Source organism: Heliangelus exortis, chromosome 2, assembly GCF_036169615.1.
Source record: "Heliangelus exortis chromosome 2, bHelExo1.hap1, whole genome shotgun sequence".
Classification (NCBI taxonomy): domain Eukaryota; kingdom Metazoa; phylum Chordata; class Aves; order Apodiformes; family Trochilidae; genus Heliangelus; species Heliangelus exortis.
The window spans coordinates 20,893,813-20,916,191 of record NC_092423.1 but is presented as its reverse complement, the minus strand read 5'-3'; the positions used below and the strand labels follow the sequence as shown (position 1 = coordinate 20,916,191).

The following is a 22,379-nucleotide window of genomic DNA, read 5'->3' as shown; positions in this document are numbered from 1 at the left end:
GTAACACTAGCCACTCACCCCACTGATGAGAATTTTTAAAATAAACTCATAATCATAGACTGGTTTGGGTTGGAAGTGACCTCAAAAATGATCTAGTTACTAATCTCCCTGCTTTGGGCAGGAACACCTCCCACTAGACCATGTTGCTCAAAGCCCCACCAAACCTGGCCCCACCAAATCCTGGGAACTTGAACAGTTCCAGGGATGGGGTAGCCACAGCTTCCCTGGGCAACCTGGGCCAGTATCTCATTGTCCTCAAAGGAAAGAATTTCTTTCTAATAACCATTAAAAATCTGGGCAACCTGGGCCAGTATCTCATTGTCCTCAAAGGAAAGAATTTCTTTCTAATAACCATTAAAAATCTGCTCTCTTTCAGCTTAAAAACTGTTACGCTTCATCCTATCACTGCATGACTTTTTACAAAGTCCCTCCCCAGCTTTCCCGTAGGCTCCCTTCAGATACTGGAAGGCTGCTACTGGGTCTCCCAAGAGCCTTTTCTTCTCCAGGCTGAACAACCCCAACTCTCTCAGCCCGTCTTCATAGGAGAGGTGTTCCAGTTATTCAACAACTGCTTTATATTCTTGGTAGGTCCCATATGACAATTTTTCAGCAGCATTTTCAGAGTGTGTTTGCTGTGTTAATGTTTTCTTTGATTACTTGTTTTTATAATCACATGTTCCAGCAACTGCAATAAAGTAGTTGAAATGTAATCTGCTTTTCATAGCTTTTCCATTATTCTTCTAATAATGCTTTCTGTCAACTTACCACATCTATATTTGTGGCTTGCTAGTCTGTATCTTCTGAATCATTGCAAGATCCTTTATTTAAGTTTGAAAAATTATCAGCTCTTTTCAAAGCATTCAGTACAATATCCATGCTTAATTAGAAATACTTAAGTAGAATTACTTTTATAGTGGCAAAATTATTTCATCTAATGATTCATTTATGGCTCGCACCTTTTGACCCCCAAAATCTCAAAATTATTCATAAGATGTATTTTGTCTGTATAGAGAAGTGTTATCGATGGAACTGAACGGGTTTATACATTAATTACATTATCAAAATAGGCTTTTATAATCACTTATAAGCAGCTTATCAATTTAGCTCAACTTTGTTGTTACTCAGGTACAGTATGGAGTCAACCTTACTAATAAATTTTAAGCTAGTCAAATCAAGGTCTTCTGTATTGTAGGTGAGCATTAATAATAAGAATAAGAACATTATTTTTTATACATTAATACATATATACATACATATATACAATAAGAATAAGAACATTATGTTTCTTATTCATTTACAGCCTTTGCAGGTGGTTCTCCTTTATTCGCTCTAGTTACAAACCATCAACATTTGTTATTACAAAAATGAGTGGTTTTCCTGGCCTTCATCATTAATATTATTGGTGTAGATTTATCTTCTGTGTACCTATTGCACAAGTAAATATTCAACACCTCACAAAGCTGAGTGGGTTTTATTTTCAATCTATTTCCAGAAAAAAAAAGATGAAGCTTATATGAGAATTATTTTCTCATTCCATGTCCATAATGTTTGGGGTTTTTTGCTACAAATTTTATCTATCCAATAAGGGAACATTTCTATGAAGTCAAAAGTTGTAGTGCTCTGAAAATAGCAGAATGACTTACAATCTGCATTGTCACAGGGGAAGGTCATCTACTATGAAATGCTGCAATTACTTAGTGTGATGTCTGAAGAATTCTTTATCCTGCAGAACCCTTTATACTTAAGAATAGTTAATTCTAGATGATAACTTAAATCATAAGAAATGAAGATGTAAAAAAAAAAAACAAATTTTACTTGTCCTTCTGCTCTGTCTTCACTTAATGTTCCCAACACACTTTTTAAAAAGTGTTCAGACACCAGTATGTGGTAATCACCAAGGTATTAAAGAATAATGCAAGTGAACAGGATTTAGCTATGCCTAAATTGAACAAGACAGTGTTTATGCATTTTTGTGCATTCGTCTCTGCGTGTATATCTTTCATTTACCAATTTAGGAATATGACAGAAGATGCTTTCAAAAGGTGTGGTGTAGAATGGGTTGTATAAATCTTGTGAGAAGCACTAGAAGATGTATTTGTATGAGGCACATCTGAAGCAGCTGGAGTTTTGCACTGCTACTGCAAGATAAGTGACTCATTAAAATTCTGTACAGTTCAGTAGTCATCAACAGAAAACAGGTGCTATGATGCCAGGCTAAAATGGAAGTTTATATTTCTGTTACAACAATACAAAAAACTGTAATGTGAACATTTAGAAGATCTTTATATGAAACTATTGATTCTATATCTGAAAAGCACTAGTATATTTATATTTTGTTTTGAAAAGCAGCAATTTGAGATGCCCTTGTGCATCGTTCTATTTAATCCTCTTCAGAAGCAAAGCTATAACCAAAACTGCAATGCTGAAGGACACACAGATATTAAAGGGAATTTAGTATCCTACTCATCTGAGTTTAGTTTATCCAAGTGTACTTTTCACTACAATAGTCTAATTGGACTCTATACAGTAATTATTTTTTGTTTATGGGATATTGTGGTTGGTACCACTGTTCAGCTATCATGACATTTTGTGGCACTGCTAGGCTTGGATAGATTTATGTGCAGATGAGTCCCACAGGCTGTGCCCTTGTCATCTTTCCACACTAAACAGACTGGCTGTATCAAGAAGCTAACTCTACTCAAACGTTTGAATCATATAGATATGCATATCAAAAGTTAGAATTAGTACCATTAGCCTCAATGGTATAATTCACACGAATGTAATAAAGTACATGTTGAAAATTAGCTGCTAGCATAATTAATTAATTAATTCTTAAATTCCCTTCCATTAATTATGCAATAAAATAATACTTTTCTCAAATAAAGAAGTTTTGCTACCTTGACAGTAGGTATCAAGAAGAATTTTCACAGGATTTCATAGAACAAGATTCAATAATATTAAAAATACCTTCTGATTTTCAGTATGTTTCAATGGTAGCTTGCTTGTGTGAGCACAGCAATCTCTACAGAGGAGAGTGCTTTCATTACTAGTTTCAGAGAACACATAATCTTTGTATGTTATTTAGTTTTATTTCAAGGCCTAGAGTTAAAATGGACTCTTTATCAAGGGAGTAGTGTTCCAATCCAACTCCCATTATGGTAACCGGAAGCATTTCTGTTTTCCTTCTTAGAAGAGTGGTAGAGAAGAAAAGATTAATTTTAATCTCATCATTGGTTGAAAAGTACTCTCAGTTATCAGCAAGAATAGGTGACCATATTGGGTGTAGTCAGTATGCCACACTGAGAACAGGTGTTTGTGCCAAAAAAAGTGTCAGGATAAGCCAAGTGGTTCCCTGTGGCAATGTCAGGAAATGGACACAGAATGACGCTCCTGACAGCATCCCCAGGGAAGCTCAGGCATCCAGAGGCACCCAGAGGTCCCAGCAGCCAGCAGCTTCCAGAATATCTGCTTCTTATATGACAATATATCACTATAAAGCAAATAGTATAAACACGTTTTTGTATTTGACTTAGGTGAACTTGTTATCTAAAGTCATTTAACAGAACTGCAGTGTAAACATACGAAGTACCACTTCATGTGAGTTGGTTTGTAAGTACTGCTTTGAATACAGAAAGATTGAGGAAGATATAACTCCTTGTTTCTGGCATCTACATGTGCAAATATTAACTTGAAAATTGTAAACTAATTTTTTTATGTGGTCAGGGAAAAATTAGTTGGTTTATAAAGTTTATTGTTTGAATACTTGTCTAGTTTTAACATTACATGGATTTCAGGGGACTCCAGCTATAAGCTTCATGTAACCCTATGTACATATTTTACAAATGTTAAGACCAAAAAGGACAAATAAGTAATTTTAGCCTGATTTATTGTGTAATAGAGGACACCAGAGTATGGGTACTTTTAATATATTCTCTTTATATAAGGAAATAGGTAAGAACATGAAAGTAAGATGTGCAACTTGGACACTTGCAAAATATTAGGATGTGTACAATAAGATTATGGATGGGAATTAAATCACTGGAGTCCAGTACTTAGAACATTTACATGTGGTCTGTGACTGGGATAAATTTTGTCTCAGTCATATCATATTGTTACGCATTACAGCACCTTGACTGCTATCCAAAACATCTTGTACTTGTCATGTCCAAGACAAAAGCTGTGAGTAAATGGACTGATGGCACTTGCTGCTTTCTGAGCCTTCCTCTTTGATTTTCTTCTCTGCCAACTTCCAGTTCTGACAGCAGCATACACTGTGGATTATAATGAGAATGCAGTTAAAATAGAGGTCAGTGTGACTCATCCCTGTCTCCTTGCTAAAAGTGTACTGACCTGACTCTTCCTAGAGCCATGCACCTTATCTGTACAGTGCAGCAGCTAGCAAACAAATATGTGATAAAATAAATGGGCACACCAAGTAGACAACTCTTCCAGTAAACTGGAATTGCTTCCCCTCCATGTTCCAAACATGTTTGTCCTCTGAAAAATACAGTTGTCTAATGCAGATGTGTGTCAGCCTAGTGATTGTAAAAAATACCAGAACTTTTCTAGCAGATTGTAACATATGAGTTGCTGTTCCTAAATTCACTTTCTTACCAGAAGGCTACAGGGAAAGGAATCACTGTATATCACCAGAATCCAAAACTAACCTTGGTATGGATAAGCCCCTATCATCATTTAAAAAGTAAGTGATGAAACATATAAACAAACAACAAAATTAAACATATACTTAAGCAGATTTAGAAGTATGACATCCATAAAATTCAGAAAGTGAGTTGCACTGGCAATTAACTGAATACATGCTTTTATCTCAGTATCTGAACAACAGTACTATATAGAAATTAAGTATGCAAAGAAAGAAGTGTCTGCATTAATCAGCTGAGACTAACTTTGGACAAAAGTAGCACATATTTTTAAAAACCACCCTGCTTAGAACTTGCAATAAGGCTGTCTGGAGAAAAGTCCTAAGTCAGAGGAAATCCCCCCATCTCTTGGGCAGATGACCTCTTCTGTAAAATCAGTAGAGTCAGATCGTTGCAGACGTCATCTCCAGAGAGAGGTCTGAAATAGAACATCTGAATAATTCCCTGGATAAGCTGTTTTTTCTTGACCCAGCCTGGTGAAACACAGACCCAGACATGCCTTCCTACTTCTTACTTGCTTAGGATGTAATTGCAAGGTGAGTCAGAATAGTGATATGATCCAACAGAGAACTTTCTGCAGTGAGGTAGTTTTCAGCTGGATCAGCTGATTGTGTAGCTACAAATGAATTGGATCAAATTCCAAATCTAATATGAGAAATGTGGTGGCAGCACATAGTTGTGGGCACAGGGAGTGCAGTGTTGCTACAATCTCTATCAGCTGTAGTTGCCCTGAAATTAGATGCAATTTGAGACTGTACCTTTGAACTAGATTCCTTACTTTTAGCTAGCTAGCTTAGGCAGCGTGAGTTCCATTTCAATACAGTAGGAAATAAACCAAACATTTTGAACTACATCCAACAAAGGAAGCTTAACACACCTTTTTTTTTAATAGCATACTCATCATACTACTCACATGTAAGGTGGAAAAGCTGTTTCCCATAGCTATCTGTGTCTGAGAGGGCAAACCCCACATTTTGTGGGAGAGTACTCTACCACCCATTCCTGTTCCACGGAAGAATGCCAGAGCCATGGGACAGGGAGAAGAGGGGGATACAAACATAATACAAAGTATTCAAAGGACTCTTGTACTTCACACTGTGTTCAACAGGAAAAAAAACTCGTTTTAGGTACAAAACATGAGCCTTGGCTACAGAGCCTGAAGATGCCCTGATTATAGACTACCGTTTTCAAAATGTTAATAGGGTTTTGTCTAGGAAGTAAAGTTGGGTTGGAATCTCCTCAGGCTGAAGTCCCAGTTCCCTATATCTCTTCTGCTTGCTTATACTATGGGACTACTGCTGAAAAAGTCTGTTTTGAAAGGATTTGTACAATTCATTTTGAAGCTATCAGAGGGAAGGAATGACAAAGGACAGGGATAAAACAAGTTCTGGGAACCTCTACTGTATTTCTTTTGTGAACATAGTGGGGGACAATGAATGCTGAGGAGGTAAAGCATCCTCTGAGAATACCTAGTAGATGTCATTAAATTGAGGCAGAATCTAAAGAGAATACCCAATTTCTTAGAAGTAGTCCTAAGCAGCAGATGAATGCTGACCTGCATTAGCTGCTGAAAACAGTTATTCTGGCTGGGGAAAGAAGGAGAACTTGAGAATCTGGAAAAAAAAAAAAAAAATCAGTCAAATAACAAAGTGCCTGATGTCTGTAAATCCAGATGGTAAGAGGCTTGGTGTGCAAGTTTCATTTGATGTGTCAAAAGTCTGCCTAATGCATGCAATCACATTCATTATTGAGCATGGTTAGTGCTATTGACTGCATCTGGTATTTCTAGTAGTAGTACCTTTTTATTTTCTTGTTTGCACTCTCATGATATGCTCTTCTTGCTCATTGTGATGTCTATGACTCTTCCCTGATGCGTGCATATACGTCATCTTTTGCTTAATCTGTGACCCAGCTAGTTTAGAGTAATTAAGCACTACTAAATAAAAGTCCTGAAGAATAATTACTTGAGTTTTATGTGGCAGCAGGAATAGGCAGAACGTGTCATATCCTGTGAGTCAAACTGTTATTGTGGGACACATTGCACCAAAGCCAACAAGACACTTGTACAAAGTGAAGCAGCAATATACGACTGCACAACCAAAGGCCAGGGGATGTTGAAGGCCTATGAGCAACTGACAGCTACAATCTCAACAGGATCTAACCACGGAAAAGTGGTCAGGCTCCCATGCCATGCTGTGAAAAACACTGTCACTGTCACCATCCTGCACCTTCACTTTAGGCCACCTCCTTCAGAAGGTTGACAGCACTAACAGCGGAAGACTCAGCCAAACCAATGCGTATGGAGGCTCTGAAAATTGTCTACAGGGAGCGAACGTGATGGGCCACGAAACCGACTCGCCTTCTAACTAGGGAGGCACGAAAGAGCTCAGCAGAAATACATTAAACAGTGCGCTGCCTTGAGCTGTGCCCACAGGCCCTCGGCCTCAGGCAGCGGCCCCCCTGGGGCGGTGAGGGGGGCAGCAGGGGCGGTGCCAGTGCCCGCGGGGAGCCGGGGGGCAGAGCAGGCGGATCGGCCGCCCGCCCACCTGACGAGCCCGGCGGGGCACAGCCCGGGCCGCGGGCGCCCGAGGAAAGAGCCTGAGGGGCCTTCCCGCCTGCCGGGCTCCGCTGCCCGGGTACCGCGCCTCTGCCGCCTCCCCGGGGCGGGCCGGCGGCTTGAGGCGGTGTCGTACCGCCGGGACCCGGGGGTACGCGGCGTGTTCCGCGCCCGTCAGGCGGCGGCGGGGCCACCCCGGGATCCCAGCATGCCGTGCGCGGCGGGCGGGCTCCCCGGCCCTGGGAGGAGGTGGCGGCGGCGGAGGTACCCCTGGCGGGAGGAGGTACCCCTGAAGGGAGGAGGAGCCGCCGCTGCCGTCGCCGCCGAGAGCTTCTGGCTCTGCCGCTGCTCTGCCGGGACGGGAGGGGTGGCCGCACCGCGCCCCGCGATGCCTCTCTTCGCCACCAACCCCTTTGACCAGGATGTGGGTGAGTGGCTTCCCCGGGCCGGCCTCTCCCTGAGGTAACCCCTCGGCCGGCCCTCCCTTCGACCTCGCTCCCGCCTCCGGCCCCCGTGGGTTGCCGGCCTGCGCTTCCCCAGCTCTGTGCTGCTCCTGGGCACCCGGCAGGCCTCGCCTGTGGCGGGGAGCCGGGGGCAGAAGCGAGGAGCGGGAGAGCGGCGGTCGCGGTGTGGTGGGGAGCGGCTGGGCCGGGGGCCCCTCCGGGCAGCTGTGGCTGCGGCCTGGTCGGTGACAGCAGGGGGGTGGCGAGGGCTGCTGCGGGCCCTGCCTGGCTCCGTGGGGCTGCGAGACGGGAGAGCACCGAGATAGTTGTGGGACACGATCTGGCCTGTTTAGCAGAAGGAACGTTGCAGCATAGCAAAACAAGGAATGAGAAATGCTTATTGTGGAGTGTTGCTGAGAGGATGGCAAGTAAATAGCATTCATCTGCTGCTTCACAGATAGTCATGAGAAGGTTGTCAACGCGGTTTGTATTCAGCGCTTTGAAGTGCATTGCTGTGTGAGCTTTCTTTTCCCCTTTCAAGTGAAACTTGACGTGCGGTGATCAGGTTTCATCCCCATCTTGCTTGTTCCAATGCCAAACTAAATAGAGAGGAATTATCTGGCTTTTACTTGACAAAAATTATGTTTAATGCTAATGTGTCCAAACTGAACACTAAAAATTCGTTTTGCATGTCTTATTTGTGACTGTGTAATATGCTTTGTCTTCTACATTCTGCTGCTGCTGTCCATTTCACTTTGGATGATTAAAAGCTTTGTGTGCGGAACAGCATAATATAAAGAGACTCTTTTTTACATTTGGCTAAATATTCCCTCCCCTGCCCCCTGATTATTTTCTTACAGAAGTTTAGCACTGTACATGTTTCTTAGAACAAATTTCTTTAGTAGCTTTATGCTTGCTGTATCTTTAAACTACATGTTGTATGTAAGTTGTTATTAATTCTTAGTCTATTGCATCTTAATGATAGCTCTTCTAATTTCGAAGAGTTAACACTGTTCTGCTAAAGACTGCCCTTCAGTTCATAATTTTCTTGGTGGCAAAGCTGGCTTATGTATGTCTTGTAGTGTAATTTGTCTGTTGAAAATGAAGAGATTGCACAAGAGATTGCTTGCCAATTTTCCATGGACCATTAGAGGATTAAAACATTGGTAGTATTATCTGTGAGAATAATTTGGTCTAATAAGATTGAAGAGACCTGAGGTTCTGGCTAAGGTTCACATATTTTACTTCCCAAATCCTCTGTCTAGCTATGAAAATGAGACTGCTTGAGTGTTTTTCTGTAGAGATAAGTCTGATAGGTGTGCTTGTCAGCACTGTGAATTTCATAATGCAGGGTAGTAGCACCCAACTGTTACAGAATCACAGAATTGTCACTGTTGAAAAAGACCTCTAAGATCACAGCATCCAACTATCAACCCAGAAAAAACCCACCATGCCCGCTAGAGTATGTCCTGAAGTGCCACATCTACATGTTTTAGAGTATGTTTTAGTGCTTTTGGGTCTCCACTTATTAGGTCTCTCCTACAAACTAAACAATCCCAGTTCCCTCAGCTTCTCCTCCCAGGACTTGTTCTTTGGGCACACTCCAGCAAGTCAATGTCCTTTTTGTAGTGAGGGGCCCAGAACTGAACACAGTACTCAAGGTGCAGCCTCACCTTGTACAGGGTGCTGTAAAAGGCCCGAGTACAGGGGTACGATCACTTCTTCACTGCTGGCCACACTATTTCTGATACAGTCCATTGGCCTTCTTGGCTACCTGGGCACACTGCTGGCTCATATTCAGCTGGCTGTTGACCTGTACCCCCCAGTCTTCTTCGGCTGGGCAGGTTTCCAGCAGCTTTTCCCCCAGTCTGTAGCATTGCGTGGGGTTGTTGTGACTGAAGTTCAGGACTCAGCCCTTGGCTTTGTTGAAGCTCCTGCTATCAATGGCCCATTAATCCATTAATTTTGGTGGGTTATTTGCTGTTGTATAGGTGCAGGAGATGCCAGTCCCTTACCTACTCTGCTTGCTGGATAGGATCACCAGGAGATATTTTTCAAAAGTATTATTCTGTACACTGTATGAGTACGGGGAAATAACTGCTCAATCCCAAATTGTTCTTGGAAAAGCTAACAGTGGGCAATGTGCTAATTTTCACCAGTAAACACAGCCTCTTTCCATTGGCCTTTTTCACAGTGTCCCACGGGAGACTGAGGTAGCATCAGGCTGTTCAGCTGGTGGCAGCCTACTTTCAGGAGCCTGCTGCCTTTATCCATCACTCTACTGGACTTGTGCCAGGGAGATGGGAATGATGAAGACTCCCACAAAATGTCCAAGGCCCCTTCTTCCCCAAGGCCCCTTGGGAATGTGCTATTATCTGGATGAACTTCTTGGCAGGGTTCATAAAATAACGTCAGCTGTAAAGCGTTCAAGTTCTCGGGAAACTTCCAAAAGTTGTCAAGCAGTAGTGTTATTTTTCAATTCTTTTTTCAGAAAGAAAGTCGAGTGCTTTGCTTTTGTTCTCGCCCAGTGAAAACATTTTCTTCTGAAAATCAGATTCCTGAAGCAGAAGGGCAGTCAAAAGGTGTTTTTAATTTTATACAAATTTACATATGGTGTAGCTGGTCGTATTGCTGTGATAGCTGTGTTTTTCTGTCTGCTGGACAGCTGATCAGTATGGTGTATTAGTTGGAAATGATTTTGGAACCACTTATGGTGATAGATTGCAGTGAACACATCTGGAACAAAATTGTTTGGCGTTGTTTTGAGGAGTATACCTTTTAAGTTCAGAAGAAAGCATTTCTGGGTTTGGCCAGTCATCAGCATCTGGCTAGTCCTGTTAGTGTGTTCCTGCTGTGGAACCTGGTCATCCACAGTAGCATACCATTTCGTGTTGACTTTGTACAGAGATTTTTGGAGTGCACCTCTTCTTTGGGTTGGTTGGCTAAAGACTATTGCTTAAGACTATGGCTACACTAATAATATTAAAGAATGTTTAAACTGCCCATAGAATTGAGGAGGTAAGCTGTTGTCATCCTCAAAGTGTCCAAATCTCTGTATGAATCCCAAATACTTTTTGTTTTCTGAACCCTCTTTTTACCATATTTAGGAATATTTCAGCAGGAAGGGATACCAATCAGGTGTGACACAAGTAGGTGTGGATTTTCACAACCAAGCCTGGGAACCTTGGACAGTCTGTCCAAGTAAGGAACATAATGTTAGAACTTAATAAAAGAAAAAAAAACTTCCAGACACTCCACTCCTGAGGTTATAATTAAGAGACTAATCCTCTGTTTAAGGAGCCAGAATTAATGGTGTGCTTGTTCGCTTGAAAGGAAGTCTATTTCTGCTTTATTTCACAACCTTAATCATAAAATTACTCCCAGAAAACTCTTCCTGAGAAGTGCAGGCTTACCTGTAAGTTTGACGCAGGCAGAATAATGGTGAAATGTGCCTTAAGAACCAAAAGACTGTCTGCTAATCTGTCATGACAGGCTAATTAGTAATCTAGTGGTGGTTAGGCTAGGTTTGATGAGAAGTTTTGAAGTGTCATTTCAATGTTATCTCAAGAATAGAATCTGTAGCTCTGGAATTAATGTAGTCCATACTTTATACCAACTTGATGTCAAGCATTGTAAACCTAATCTATGTTGTAAGAAGAGAACTGGAAGAACTTTTTTCTTCCTGATGGAAGCTTATTATTCCTGAAGTTTTATAAGCTGCAATAAATACAGGTTCTGGTATGAGTTGCCATACAATCACACATGATATTAAGAGCAGGTTCTTAAAAAACAGGGAGGTGTGTTAACACGATTTTTCTTGCTTCTGTACAGTAAAGGATGAGGGCACTTGCTGGATTTTCTTTGGATATTAATCTGGTTCTAAATGTAAATGGTGTAAGGGTTTGAGGCATCACAGGAGTGGGAAAAAATGGGAGATTCAGGCTTACCACTTATAAAAATTAGGCAGGCAATTTAATAATGTAGTAGAACTGTAAACCTGATGCAACTTGTAATTTTTTACCCCAAGTTTTATTAACTGTAGCAATTATTGATAATTGTATACTCAAAGCTCTTTAGATATTTAATATTATGCATGAGTTTCATGTGATTGTAGGTAGGTAGGGATGTTAATATACCACAGTGTATAGTTTGATGTATTAGAATGCAAAAAATGCTGTGACCATGGTTCCAGTGGTGCAATTTCTTGTAATAAAATACTTTTGCTATTTCAAACTCATTATTCTTCAGATTTGGATAGTCAACATCTTCAAAACCATCCAGTTAACTGTGTCTCTGAACTGGGTTTTTCTCTGTTTAGGCCAGGTTTGCCAAAAGGAGGGAAAATTATTGCAAGGGAAATTCTTGACCCCAGATAATTATGAAGAGTGCAGACTGCATGTTAATCTCTGGCTACAAGGGAAGATGAATTCCAAGGATTAGGTTGGTTTGCATGAGGCTAGTGCCTTTTTGCCCGAGCTGGCCTACTGCTTTTCTCAGAGGTGTTGTAGGGAGAAGGATATTAACTGTGAGCTAACAGGTAGACTGCATAGAAAATGCGTTGAAAGGAGTTATAGCCACTTTTCAGTTGTTTGTAAATGTTTGAGAAAAATAAGAACTTCTCACTAAAGCTACCTTTGGTGTGTGTTCTTGGTGGAAAATGGCAACACTGACAGGATAAAAATGAGTGGAGTACTGCTTCTGTATAACAGCAATGAAAAATCTTTTTCAGTGTTCCGTTCTTAAATGAAACTCTTTGAGCTCAGCTGGGCAGTTTGAAGCCAACATAGTATATTCTGCAGGCAAAGGAGTTGTAGACTGTACTTTCCTGGTAATTTTTCTTTCCTCCCAGGGAAGAGCTGTCATTTTAAGTGCTTCCCCTAATTTTAGCTGTGACCGTGTGCATTATAATACTAAAATTCAGAAGAATCAAATTAGTTCTCCAGTGTATAATCTGTTTGTTTATATGATAAAAGTATCACTTTATATTTGATATGAAAAGCTGAGTTGCTTGCTGATCTTCCTTCTGAAATGCTCCTTCTACTATAGCTTTCTTTGTGGGGCTCTGCAAATAAATCCTGGCACCATTTCTAAGTATTACACACTTGTGACGCACCTTGTTTACCAAGTAATCATCCTTGTTCTCATATATCATATAATGTGCTCACCTTCCTGCTCTGTTGTAATATTTTTGGGTGAAAGGTTGTTTAAGTTTCGTGGATTTGTTAAGAGTTTGCCATAGGTGTCCAAACATCTAAATTGGGTTTGCCCAGCTTGTTTTGCTCTTGTTTTCAGCATTGTCTTACCACATCTTGAATCCTTTTGTCTTTGTTTTTCTTGTCCTACTGGGTTGAGCCATCTCTCTCTTGTCTAGGCAACCTCATGCATTTCATAGACTTCTGAAGGAATAAGTTGAGGTGGCCTCCTGTCACCTTAGTCACAGCTGTTTGCTTTGCCTGGGATAGGACACCTTCTACAAGTGCTCCCAAAGGGACTTTTTAGGAATACTGTGAAAGGGGTTAGATCTAAACTGAAGAAGTTGGTGCATATGGCTTACACGGCTTTACTGAAATTAATGGTTCCACAGGAGATTCCTAGTTCTTTCTATGGTGGCATTGCTCATTAGAGACTATTTTCAATCTTGCCTAAATGGACTCTGTTGGGATGTATTATTCTGTGCACTTCTGAGCATGGTAGTGAAATGCAGAATGGTTAATATTAAAGCAATGCGGGTTTTTTGGGGTTTTGTTTTGTTTTGTTTTTTCTTTTAATGGGCTAATAAATGCATTTGTTCATTTTATTTGACAGACAAAAGGAACAAAATGTAATTAATTCTAACTTCAGTGATGTGGAATGGTATGTAATCAGAATTTCTTGGCAAGTGACTGCAACAGCAAAGAGAAATTTGCAGTCAGTTTCAGTCTTTAGCCTTGGGAAGAAGAGAAGACTTTCAGTGGGAGAGAAAGCTGAGAGGAATGTTAAATTTTTTGTTAATACCATGGTGTTTACATTGATGGAATTTTGAGGGTTTTTTATCATGCCACAGAAACTGGTTGTAATTTTAGTCTATGAGTGAAGTTTCTATAGCTATTCTTTTGAAGATTTCTGTACCTGTTCTTTTCTTTGTAACTTCAGTTACTGAGAACTCATTTTAGAGATTCACAAGTGTGCAAAAGGCGTTATGTTCATGAAACCTCAGTTGAGTGAAATATTCTGACAGTTTTAATTCCTGCTTGTTTTAACTGTTTCAAATAATGTGTATTTTAAGTGTTGAGTTTGAGAGCGTTTTGATCTATCTGTTACTGTTATTTCTTGAAATTCTAAGTAGCTTTAACATCTTTGAGACTTTGTGGCGGAAAAGAGCTTGGTCCCAAGGTTGATACTTTTTAAAAATAAACTTCAGCAAGACCTAAAGTTTAGGAAGCTCAAACCTGCCAAGGCTTCCCTCTTCTCTCTTTTCTGTCTAATAGCACTTTCTAAATCTGATTATAAATTTCTTTTAGGAAAATTAGAAATTATTAGGAAATTAGAGAAAAGTTTGCTACACGATGAAAGTTGAAGACCTGTAATGAGAAAAAAAAAAAAAAAAAAAAGAAAAAAGCAGTAGTAAAATTTAAAAACTGCCTCAAATTTGAGTTGAAACAGCTTTGTGTGAGAGCTGTGTGAGAAAACTGGAGACAAAATTCCACCATGTGTACCTCTGTGACACAGTGATGTTTTCCTGTGTGTTTGTTTGACATACCTTTATTAAGTTTTGAAGAACACTGTTTTAATGAAGAAGGTGATGCTGTCTTCAAAAGTTGGTGAGTGGGGCTTTTTTGTTTTGTTTTTGTGTGTTTGTTTGTTTGTTTGTTTATTTATTTATTTTAGTGAAGTCTGAAATGTTACCTGAGTCTGGCTTGACTTTTCACTAAATTGAATAGCAATGGTGAGGTGGAGGGACAGAATGTGAAGTAAGATTAATATTGATATGGCAGAATTATTTCATATGTGGAAGATGAAGAACATCTCTAGTTTATCTTCTGCCTTGTGTGCTAACCTGTCCTAAGGCTTGAAATACAGTATTTTTTTTCCTATCAGAATCCATTTTGGTACTAAGATAAAGCCTGACAGTGACATGTCAGCTCTACCTGAGGGCTGGTAGGGTGCCAGGTGTTAGTCAGAGTAAGCAAATATTGAGTGCACATGAAGTTGGGTTTTTTTTTGGCTGTGAATGTGTGTGTCCTGTTAGAAGAGAGCACATTCATGGTTTAATTGATAATAGTGTAAGTAATTTAACTTAAGTAGCTTTAAGTCGTAATATTTTCTACAAAAAACTGATGCTACATAGGAATTTTGACAAAGTGTCTTTGTTGCTTCTGTTTTCAGGGTGGTGAAAGTGATAGTCACTTGCTAATCCTCTGACAAAGATAGTGGCCTTTTTTGTGGATAGTCAATGTCAGTGTACTGCTAACATTCACAGTGTGGCCTTACCTTGTAACTGCCCTTGTTTGAGACAGAACTTAAGTACAATTTTAGAGGCAATTTTTTTTCTTATGTCTTACAATTAATTTTATAACACAAGGGAATTAATAGATGTTTGGTATTAGAGAAGACAGAAAGTACACAATGAAATTCTATTTCAGACTGCAATTTTGTAAGAAACTAGTGTGTGTTCTGAAGAAATATTCTGACTGACAAGGAGGAAGGTGTTGCAAATAAATTAAGTTTTATACAGGGTTAAGGTCAACTTCCAAGAAGGAATATAGCCATGGTAGAAGACTTCTTATTACAGTTGTGGATAAAATTGCAAAATATTCTTACTGACAATTAAAATGAAAGTTGTCATTGATGTGGTTGACATGGATCAGGAATTTCATCAATCACCATCTTATTTTTAGTTTTAGCCAAACTATTTAAATTAGCATAAAACACAGTTTGTTATTTTAAAAACTTAAGCGTGCGTCGTTTTTCTTCTGGTTTGTAAGAGATATAACTGATTGTCCTTCCATTTCTCTCTGATGACATTATGAGGAAAGAAGGATCAATTGTTGCCAAAAGTACAGATAACTGTCTGTTATGCAGAATAATGGTCTGTTTCAGTTCCACTGGATTTCTCAGCTCTGACTGTTGAAGGCTATGCTAACTGAAGCATGGCATTGGGCATGAGTGAGCTGTGTTTGTGAGGATGCATGTGAGCTCAGTACCTGGTGGGAACTTAAGGTTCCTGAAAGCACCATGCAGATGCACTTTGGAGGTGGTTGAGCTCCAGCAAACTGGCAATGAGCTACAACAGTGGAGTCCTGGAACTAAGCTGCCTCCATGCGGTCTGGTCTGTGTGTCTTTGGACTGTACTTATCAGCTATTTTCAGTTTTGGGGATGTCTTATAGGCTCAGATACAATGCCACTTGGGCTCTGTGATTCCAAAAAGCAGTTTCAGTGCCTTGGACTTGAGGCTGGCTTTGGAAGCAGTACAGCTGCTGTGCTCGTGGAATATGATTACAAAAGACTGACTTGGCTTGTGATGGCTCCATGCAAGGAATTCAGTTCAGGTGTTTTAACCATGTGTAGCACAGATTTTCCAGCTATGGAAAAACTATATGGAAAACTAGCTATATCAAAAGGATAAATAACAAGCAGCAGAAGTGTAATGCATGATTTTGCTGTGGTTTTTTTTTTGTTTGTTTGTTTGCTTGTCTGTTTGTTTTTTTCCCTTCTGTGTCATTTGCTTGTCTTTGTAAGGTATCTAACTAAACCAAAATTCTGGAATAAAGAAACAATGTTAATTGATACACGCAGGGTACAGTCTCATGTCCCTGTTCTCATGTTTTGGCATTCTTATTTGGCATGTTGAGTGGATTCTGCTGTAATGGTGTCCATCTCAATTTTTGTTTCGCAGTTTATGTGTTTCATTTTTGAAGAAGATATATATAAAAATATTTGGAACAAGCTGTAGACTGAAAGAAAAATCAAGTTGTTGCTTTATCAGTTAGTGTATCTTAGTGCTAGATGTTAGCATTATTTTTGTTAATTAAGGCCATTTTTATTTCTTTTTGTATTCAGACAGGTTTTCTGATTTAGAGTAATGAGGCAATGTTCTTTTAGTTTAACTGAGAGAACACTTAGGTTTGCAACTAACTTCTATTTAGGAGTTCTCTATACTGCTTTGCTGTTTTTCTTGCATCAGGCAATAAAACTGATGTGTTATCATTCCAGTTATATATGGCAGTGTTTAATTTTTACTCAGAAATACTTTGAGAGCACATGATTGTGAAGTTTTGCTTTTCTGCACTTCTGTTCTAAATTAAGAAACTAATGAACTTCAATTTGAAGGACAGAGAAGCTCCTTCATAAAGGCAAGCCATCAACTTTGTGATGACTAATTCCTGTAATCTTGGAGATTACATGTTTTGCTTTGTTATTCTCTTCTCTGCAGGTTTACAAGTGCTAGTATGGATAGTGAATCTTTATTGGCAAATTAAGTTTTTATCAAAAATCTTTGTTTCCTTTCATAGAACTAAGAAGTCTGAGGAATGGCACTCATTGATGATGAATATTTTGTGTTCTCTAGATGAAGATACGAAAATTACATGAAGCAGGGTTAGGAAACAAAGTTTGTGTTCTATTCTGTGCCTATTCATGTGCTCATTCATGTTTAGTGATTATTAATGAGTTGTTGAATCCTCTTTGTTGAATTGTAATACATGGAAAGGAAACACAAGACAGCAGTTAAGAGGGCTGAGGAAGTGGTAAATGTAGTTGTATCTGATTCTGTAGACAGTGAACTAATGCTTTGAAAAAGTAAAAATTGAGAAAAAAATCAAATCAAATGAAAAAAAATCTATCAGTAGCTATACTGCTTTTGTCATATTCTGAGTATATCTTTATTATGTAGGAAAATAACCCCAAAATGTATGTTTACTTACAAGTTTAAATCCGTGGCCACAAGTGAACATTTGAAAATTAAAAATAATTAGGTGTAAAAGTTTCAATATATGAATTTGATATAGAGATTTGTCATGCATTTAGCAATATACAAAGAGGTAATATTGCAATGTCTTTGTTGACAATTTTGATTGAAATTTTTATTTTGATTTACTTATGCTTTATTTTTCAGAGAAAGCAACCAGTGAGATGAATACTGCAGAGGACTGGGGCCTGATCTTAGACATCTGTGATAAAGTTGGACAGTCACGCACAGGGTAAGTGACTTTGGAAATTTCCTCCCCAAACTTTTAAAATATTGTTATTTTAGTTTCAGACTCAGATGCAAGGAATGAAATTTTTATTGTGTATAGATTCTTAAAACAGCTCGGTTTACTTGGATTTATTTCAAGTAACAGGAAAATAAATGGATTTTCTGCTCAGATATTTTGCAGTTCTTCCTTTGGAGATGCTGGCCGATCTTTTAATATTAGGACTTGCATATCACATCTTCTCACTAATATAGCAGAATGAAAAATATATTGACACATTTTAGCCGTGTCACTGGAAACTGAAGGGACTTCATGAGGGATTTTTCTTACAGAATCATAATATGGGTTGGAAGGGACTGTCAAATGCCAACTGGTCTAACTCTGCAGCTTGAAACAGGTCTAATTAGATTAGGTTGCTCAGGACCACATCACGTCTTGAATGCCTCCAATTTGCTCATGTCAAGCAAAGTTGCTGAAAGCACACTGCCTCTCATCATTCAGGTTATTTGTGAAGGCATTAGCAGTGCTGGTCCCAGCAGAGATCCCTCAGGGACTCTGTTAGGTACTACCTGCTAGCTGGAGTTTGCACCACTGGTAACAGTCCTTTGAGTTTAGGAAGCCAGCTGTTTTTTCACCTGCCTTATCATCTGCTCATCCAGCTTATATTTCAGCAGTTGGGTGATAAGGAGACTAAATGAGCTTCACATGTTGGTCAAAACTTTGCTAAAACCAAGGTATGAAGCATGTGCTGCCCTTCCCTTGTCCTCATCAACAGACCATGAGTGTCCTTGTCACAGAAAGCAATGAGGTTCTGTGTTTTTTCCCCTTGTTTTAAGAAGCTGTTGTATGACATTGGGGATTTGATAAATGTACACTTTCAAAATAGTATATTAATCTTAATTAATATGGATCTTAATATGGACCACTAATGCTCCCATTATTGATTCTGCACTGAACTGTTTCATAGGCTGTGTGTTTGCACTTTTTTTTGGGACATGAAAAGTTAAAGAAAAATTTGAGTTACCAAACGAAAAATACAGTTTAAAGACATTATTTTACTGTGCTGATAGTGCTTTTATTAAATGCAGCATTGGGCTTTGGAAAGGTTTTAAATGCATCTTGGTCCAAGCATTCCCTCTAGCAATTCAGGTTTAAAAAAGTTATGCCATTGGTGCTGTCTAGTGGAATGATTCTCTGAGAAAGAGTTGGATTGCCACGTAAGACTGTGGGAAACAGTAGGAGATGCCAGACAGCAAATTCCCTCCTAGGACTTCTGTTTCAAAGCACAGGTTTGCAAATAAGCTTATTCCTTGTCCTTGGGATTAGAGAAGGTCTTAGAGGACTACTTATAAATAGTGTGGCACATTGAGACTTTTGTAACTCGTTAAAATAACACCTGGCCAGCTGTTAATAGTGCTTCATATTAGTAAAACTGCATCTCTGCTCCTTGAGGGTGTTGCTGCTGAGCCTGTTCTAGTTAATTGCTGAAAGTATTTCCATAGGCAAGATTTAGTCATGAGAGCAATTTAGTGCTCAGATGTATGTAGCTGCAAAAGACAGCTGCTTGGAAATACTGACAGAGCTAGATCTGCTAATGCCCAGCTAAATTTCTCTAGGACAGCTGGAAATTCTGTTAATGATTTGTGGATTTTGTTTGTGCGTTTTACTTTTTTTTTTTTTTTTTTTTTTTTTTTTTTATAATCAGTAATTTTACCATGGCTGCGACTTTAATCTTGGTAATACTCTGTTTATAATACACTGCCAACTGACTCATTGCTTAAATGTACATTCTGATAAAACTTGCTGCTTGTAGGTTTCCCATTTTTTGCTGGATTGTCATGCTGAAGCAAGGTAAAGCAAGACTAAGTTCCCCATTAAGAAGTTTAAATCAGGCATGCTACACTGTTTAAAATTCTCCTGCAGTTTAAGTTCGTGTGGCAAGGATATTAGTCTTGTTAACTTTTTTCAAAAATGGAGAAAAACAAGACCCATGGCACTGTAAGTCAGTCAGTCTCACAAAGGCACAGCAACAGACATCATCTGCCTGGAGCTGTGCAAAGCATTCGACACTGTCCCACAAGACATTCTGGTCTCTAAACTGGAACAATGCAGATTCAATGGAGGGACCTCACCAAGATTGCTGATGACACCAAAATGTGTGGCAAGGTCAACATGCTGGATGGAAGGGATGCCATCCAGAGGGACCTTTACAGGCTCAGAAAGTGGAGCAAACTCCATGAAGTTCAACAAGGCCAAGTGCAAGGTTCTGCACCTGGGTCGAGGTAATCCCAAGCACTAGTACAGGTTGAGAGGAGAAGGGATTGAGGACAGTCCTGAGGAGAAGGACTTGGGGGTGGTGGTAGACCAGAAGCTTAACATGAGCCATCATAGTGTGCCTGCAGCCCAGAAATACCACTGAGTCCTTGGCTGCATCAAAAGAAGCATAGACAGACAGTCAAGGGAGATGGTTTTCTGCCTCTATTCTGCTCTTGTGAGACCCCACCTTCAGTATTATGTCCAGTTCTGGAGTCCCCCACATAAGAATGACAGAGCTTCTGTGTGTGTCCAGAAGAGAGAATACAAATGAGCAGAGGGCTGGAGCACCTCCCCTATGAAAACAGGCTGAGGAAGTTGGGGTTGTTCAGCCTGAAGAAGAGGAGGCTCTGAGGTGACCTTTTAGTGCCTTTCCAATACCTGAAGGGGGCCTACAAGAAAGCTGTGGGATTGGGGCTTTTTACACGGGTGTGTAGTGAGAGGATGAGGGGTGATGGTTTAAAACTTGAAGGGGATATTTAGGTTAGCCAGGAGGGGAAAATTCCTTTCCTTGAGGGTGCTGAGATACTGGAACAGGTTGCTTGGGGGAGTTGAGGCTGCCCCTTCCCTGGAAGTGTTCAAGGTCAGGTTGGATGGGGCCTTGAGCATCTTGATGTAGTGGAAGGTGTTCCTGCCTATGAAGGGGGGTTAGAACTATATGGTCTTCAAGGTCCTTTGCAACCTATGATTCTATGATTTTTCAAGATTCAGTAATATTTTAATGGTATGCCTTTTTTTTTTTTTTTTTTTTTTTTTTTTTTTTGGTAACATTTATAAATAATTGCCATATGTGTGGAATTAACTTGATGCTTTCTGCATGTTTCACATGTCAGGTTCTTAAGACGATATAAAATTTATCTAACCATGAGACAATCAACATGGTTTTTCAATCTCTGAATTTATTTTAGGGACTTGTACAGCTCAGCAGTTGCATATTACATTGTTTGCATCCTATTTTTGGGGAATATTGGTAGTTCAATGAGCAAGTTGTCTTTTCAACAAGGAAACATTGATTTTAAAAAAGGCTTTACATTAGAGACAATCTTTTTTCTCTTTTTATACAGCATTATTGAAAACTTGCTTATTTAAAAAAACTATAATTTTTAACTGGAATTTTGAATTATCTGACTACAGGAAACGTATAGATTTATACATAGTGTTGGGTTTCTGTAGTGAAAAAGCTTACACAACTCAATCTGTAGTTTAGATTTTTTATAGTTTACCAGGTTTGAGTAGAATATTGTTAAATAGTTTTATTTAACTATTTAACTATTTTATTTAACTATTATTATAGAATATTGTTAAATATTGTTAAAAGATTGCAAAATTCATTATGCATCATAAAAGGGAAAATCAAAGGCTACATATGGCATATTTTATCCTGCCTCCCCCACCCCATTGCCCTTCTTTCTCACTCAGTGTAGTGCCAGCCAGTAAAGACATACAGGTCTTTATGTCTGAAACTATAACAGCATTAGTTTTTTTCCAGAAAAGTTACTCGATAAAAATGATGGCTGAAAAAAAATTAAGTCAATGACTAGGAGAGACACCAATGGTTGCAAAAATAGAAATGTTCGCTGCAGCACACTCTGTTGGGAGGAAGGATGGATATTGAAAAATTGTCATTGAGAAGTGATTTGTTTATATTGCTGCTTGCCTAACTTTATCCTGATTCATTATGGATTAGTCACTGCCTCAGTGAGTCAGTATACTGTTTAGCTCATTCTTCTTTGGTGTTTTTTTGTGCCTGCTCATGCAAGAGAGAACAGTAAAATTGCTTACTTGATAGTCTTCCAAACTAAATTCTATTTCCACCACCCATTTGCCCTCAAGTTACCCAATCTCAGTAGCATTTTACCTAGTCTGTGTCAGGTTGACTGGGAAGGTCTTGGACTAGCTTCTTTCTAAAGGATCAGGGAGGAAAACTGTGTCACCTGTGTACTCTTGAGCCCCACAATCAGTTGCTTTAGACTGTAAATTAACACTAAATTCCTGAAAAGATATGAAATGTTGAATGCAGAGAAGTATTGTAGATTCCAGTTGCTGTTAATTTTGTCTTTGTTACATACAATGTGATCAAATGTTTTACTTTCTAAAACTAAAAGTGAAATTTATTGTGAATGTTTCTTGGATATATGAGTGTACAATAGCATAGTTTCTATTGTATCATGACCTATTTTCACCCAACTGAGTGTATAATGCCATAGCTTCTGTTGTACCATGACCTACTTT

General features: G+C 39.3%; 1 protein-coding gene and 1 long non-coding RNA gene across 5 annotated transcripts in view; one reads left to right on the top strand and one right to left on the bottom strand.

Moving 5' to 3' along the window:
* Window positions 1–3,505: 3,505 nt before the first annotated feature.
* Window positions 3,506–7,060, bottom strand: LOC139792174 (uncharacterized). Its single transcript, XR_011724168.1, has 2 exons — window positions 6,217–7,060; window positions 3,506–4,271 (listed from the first exon to the last, which is right to left on the bottom strand). It is a non-coding gene; the product is annotated as an uncharacterized lncRNA (long non-coding RNA).
* A 23-nt stretch (window positions 7,061–7,083) lies between these two features.
* Window positions 7,084–22,379, top strand: part of STAM (signal transducing adaptor molecule) — a 32,828-nt gene continuing 17,532 nt past the window's right edge. The window contains exons 1-2 of one of the 4 annotated variants that reach the window (XM_071735122.1): window positions 7,084–7,646; window positions 17,756–17,840. In XM_071735122.1, coding sequence (XP_071591223.1) covers window positions 7,427–7,646; window positions 17,756–17,840 — 305 coding nt within the window. In that variant the 5' untranslated portion in view covers window positions 7,084–7,426. The other 3 variants (XM_071735124.1, XM_071735123.1, XM_071735125.1) reach the window with 3 other exon arrangements.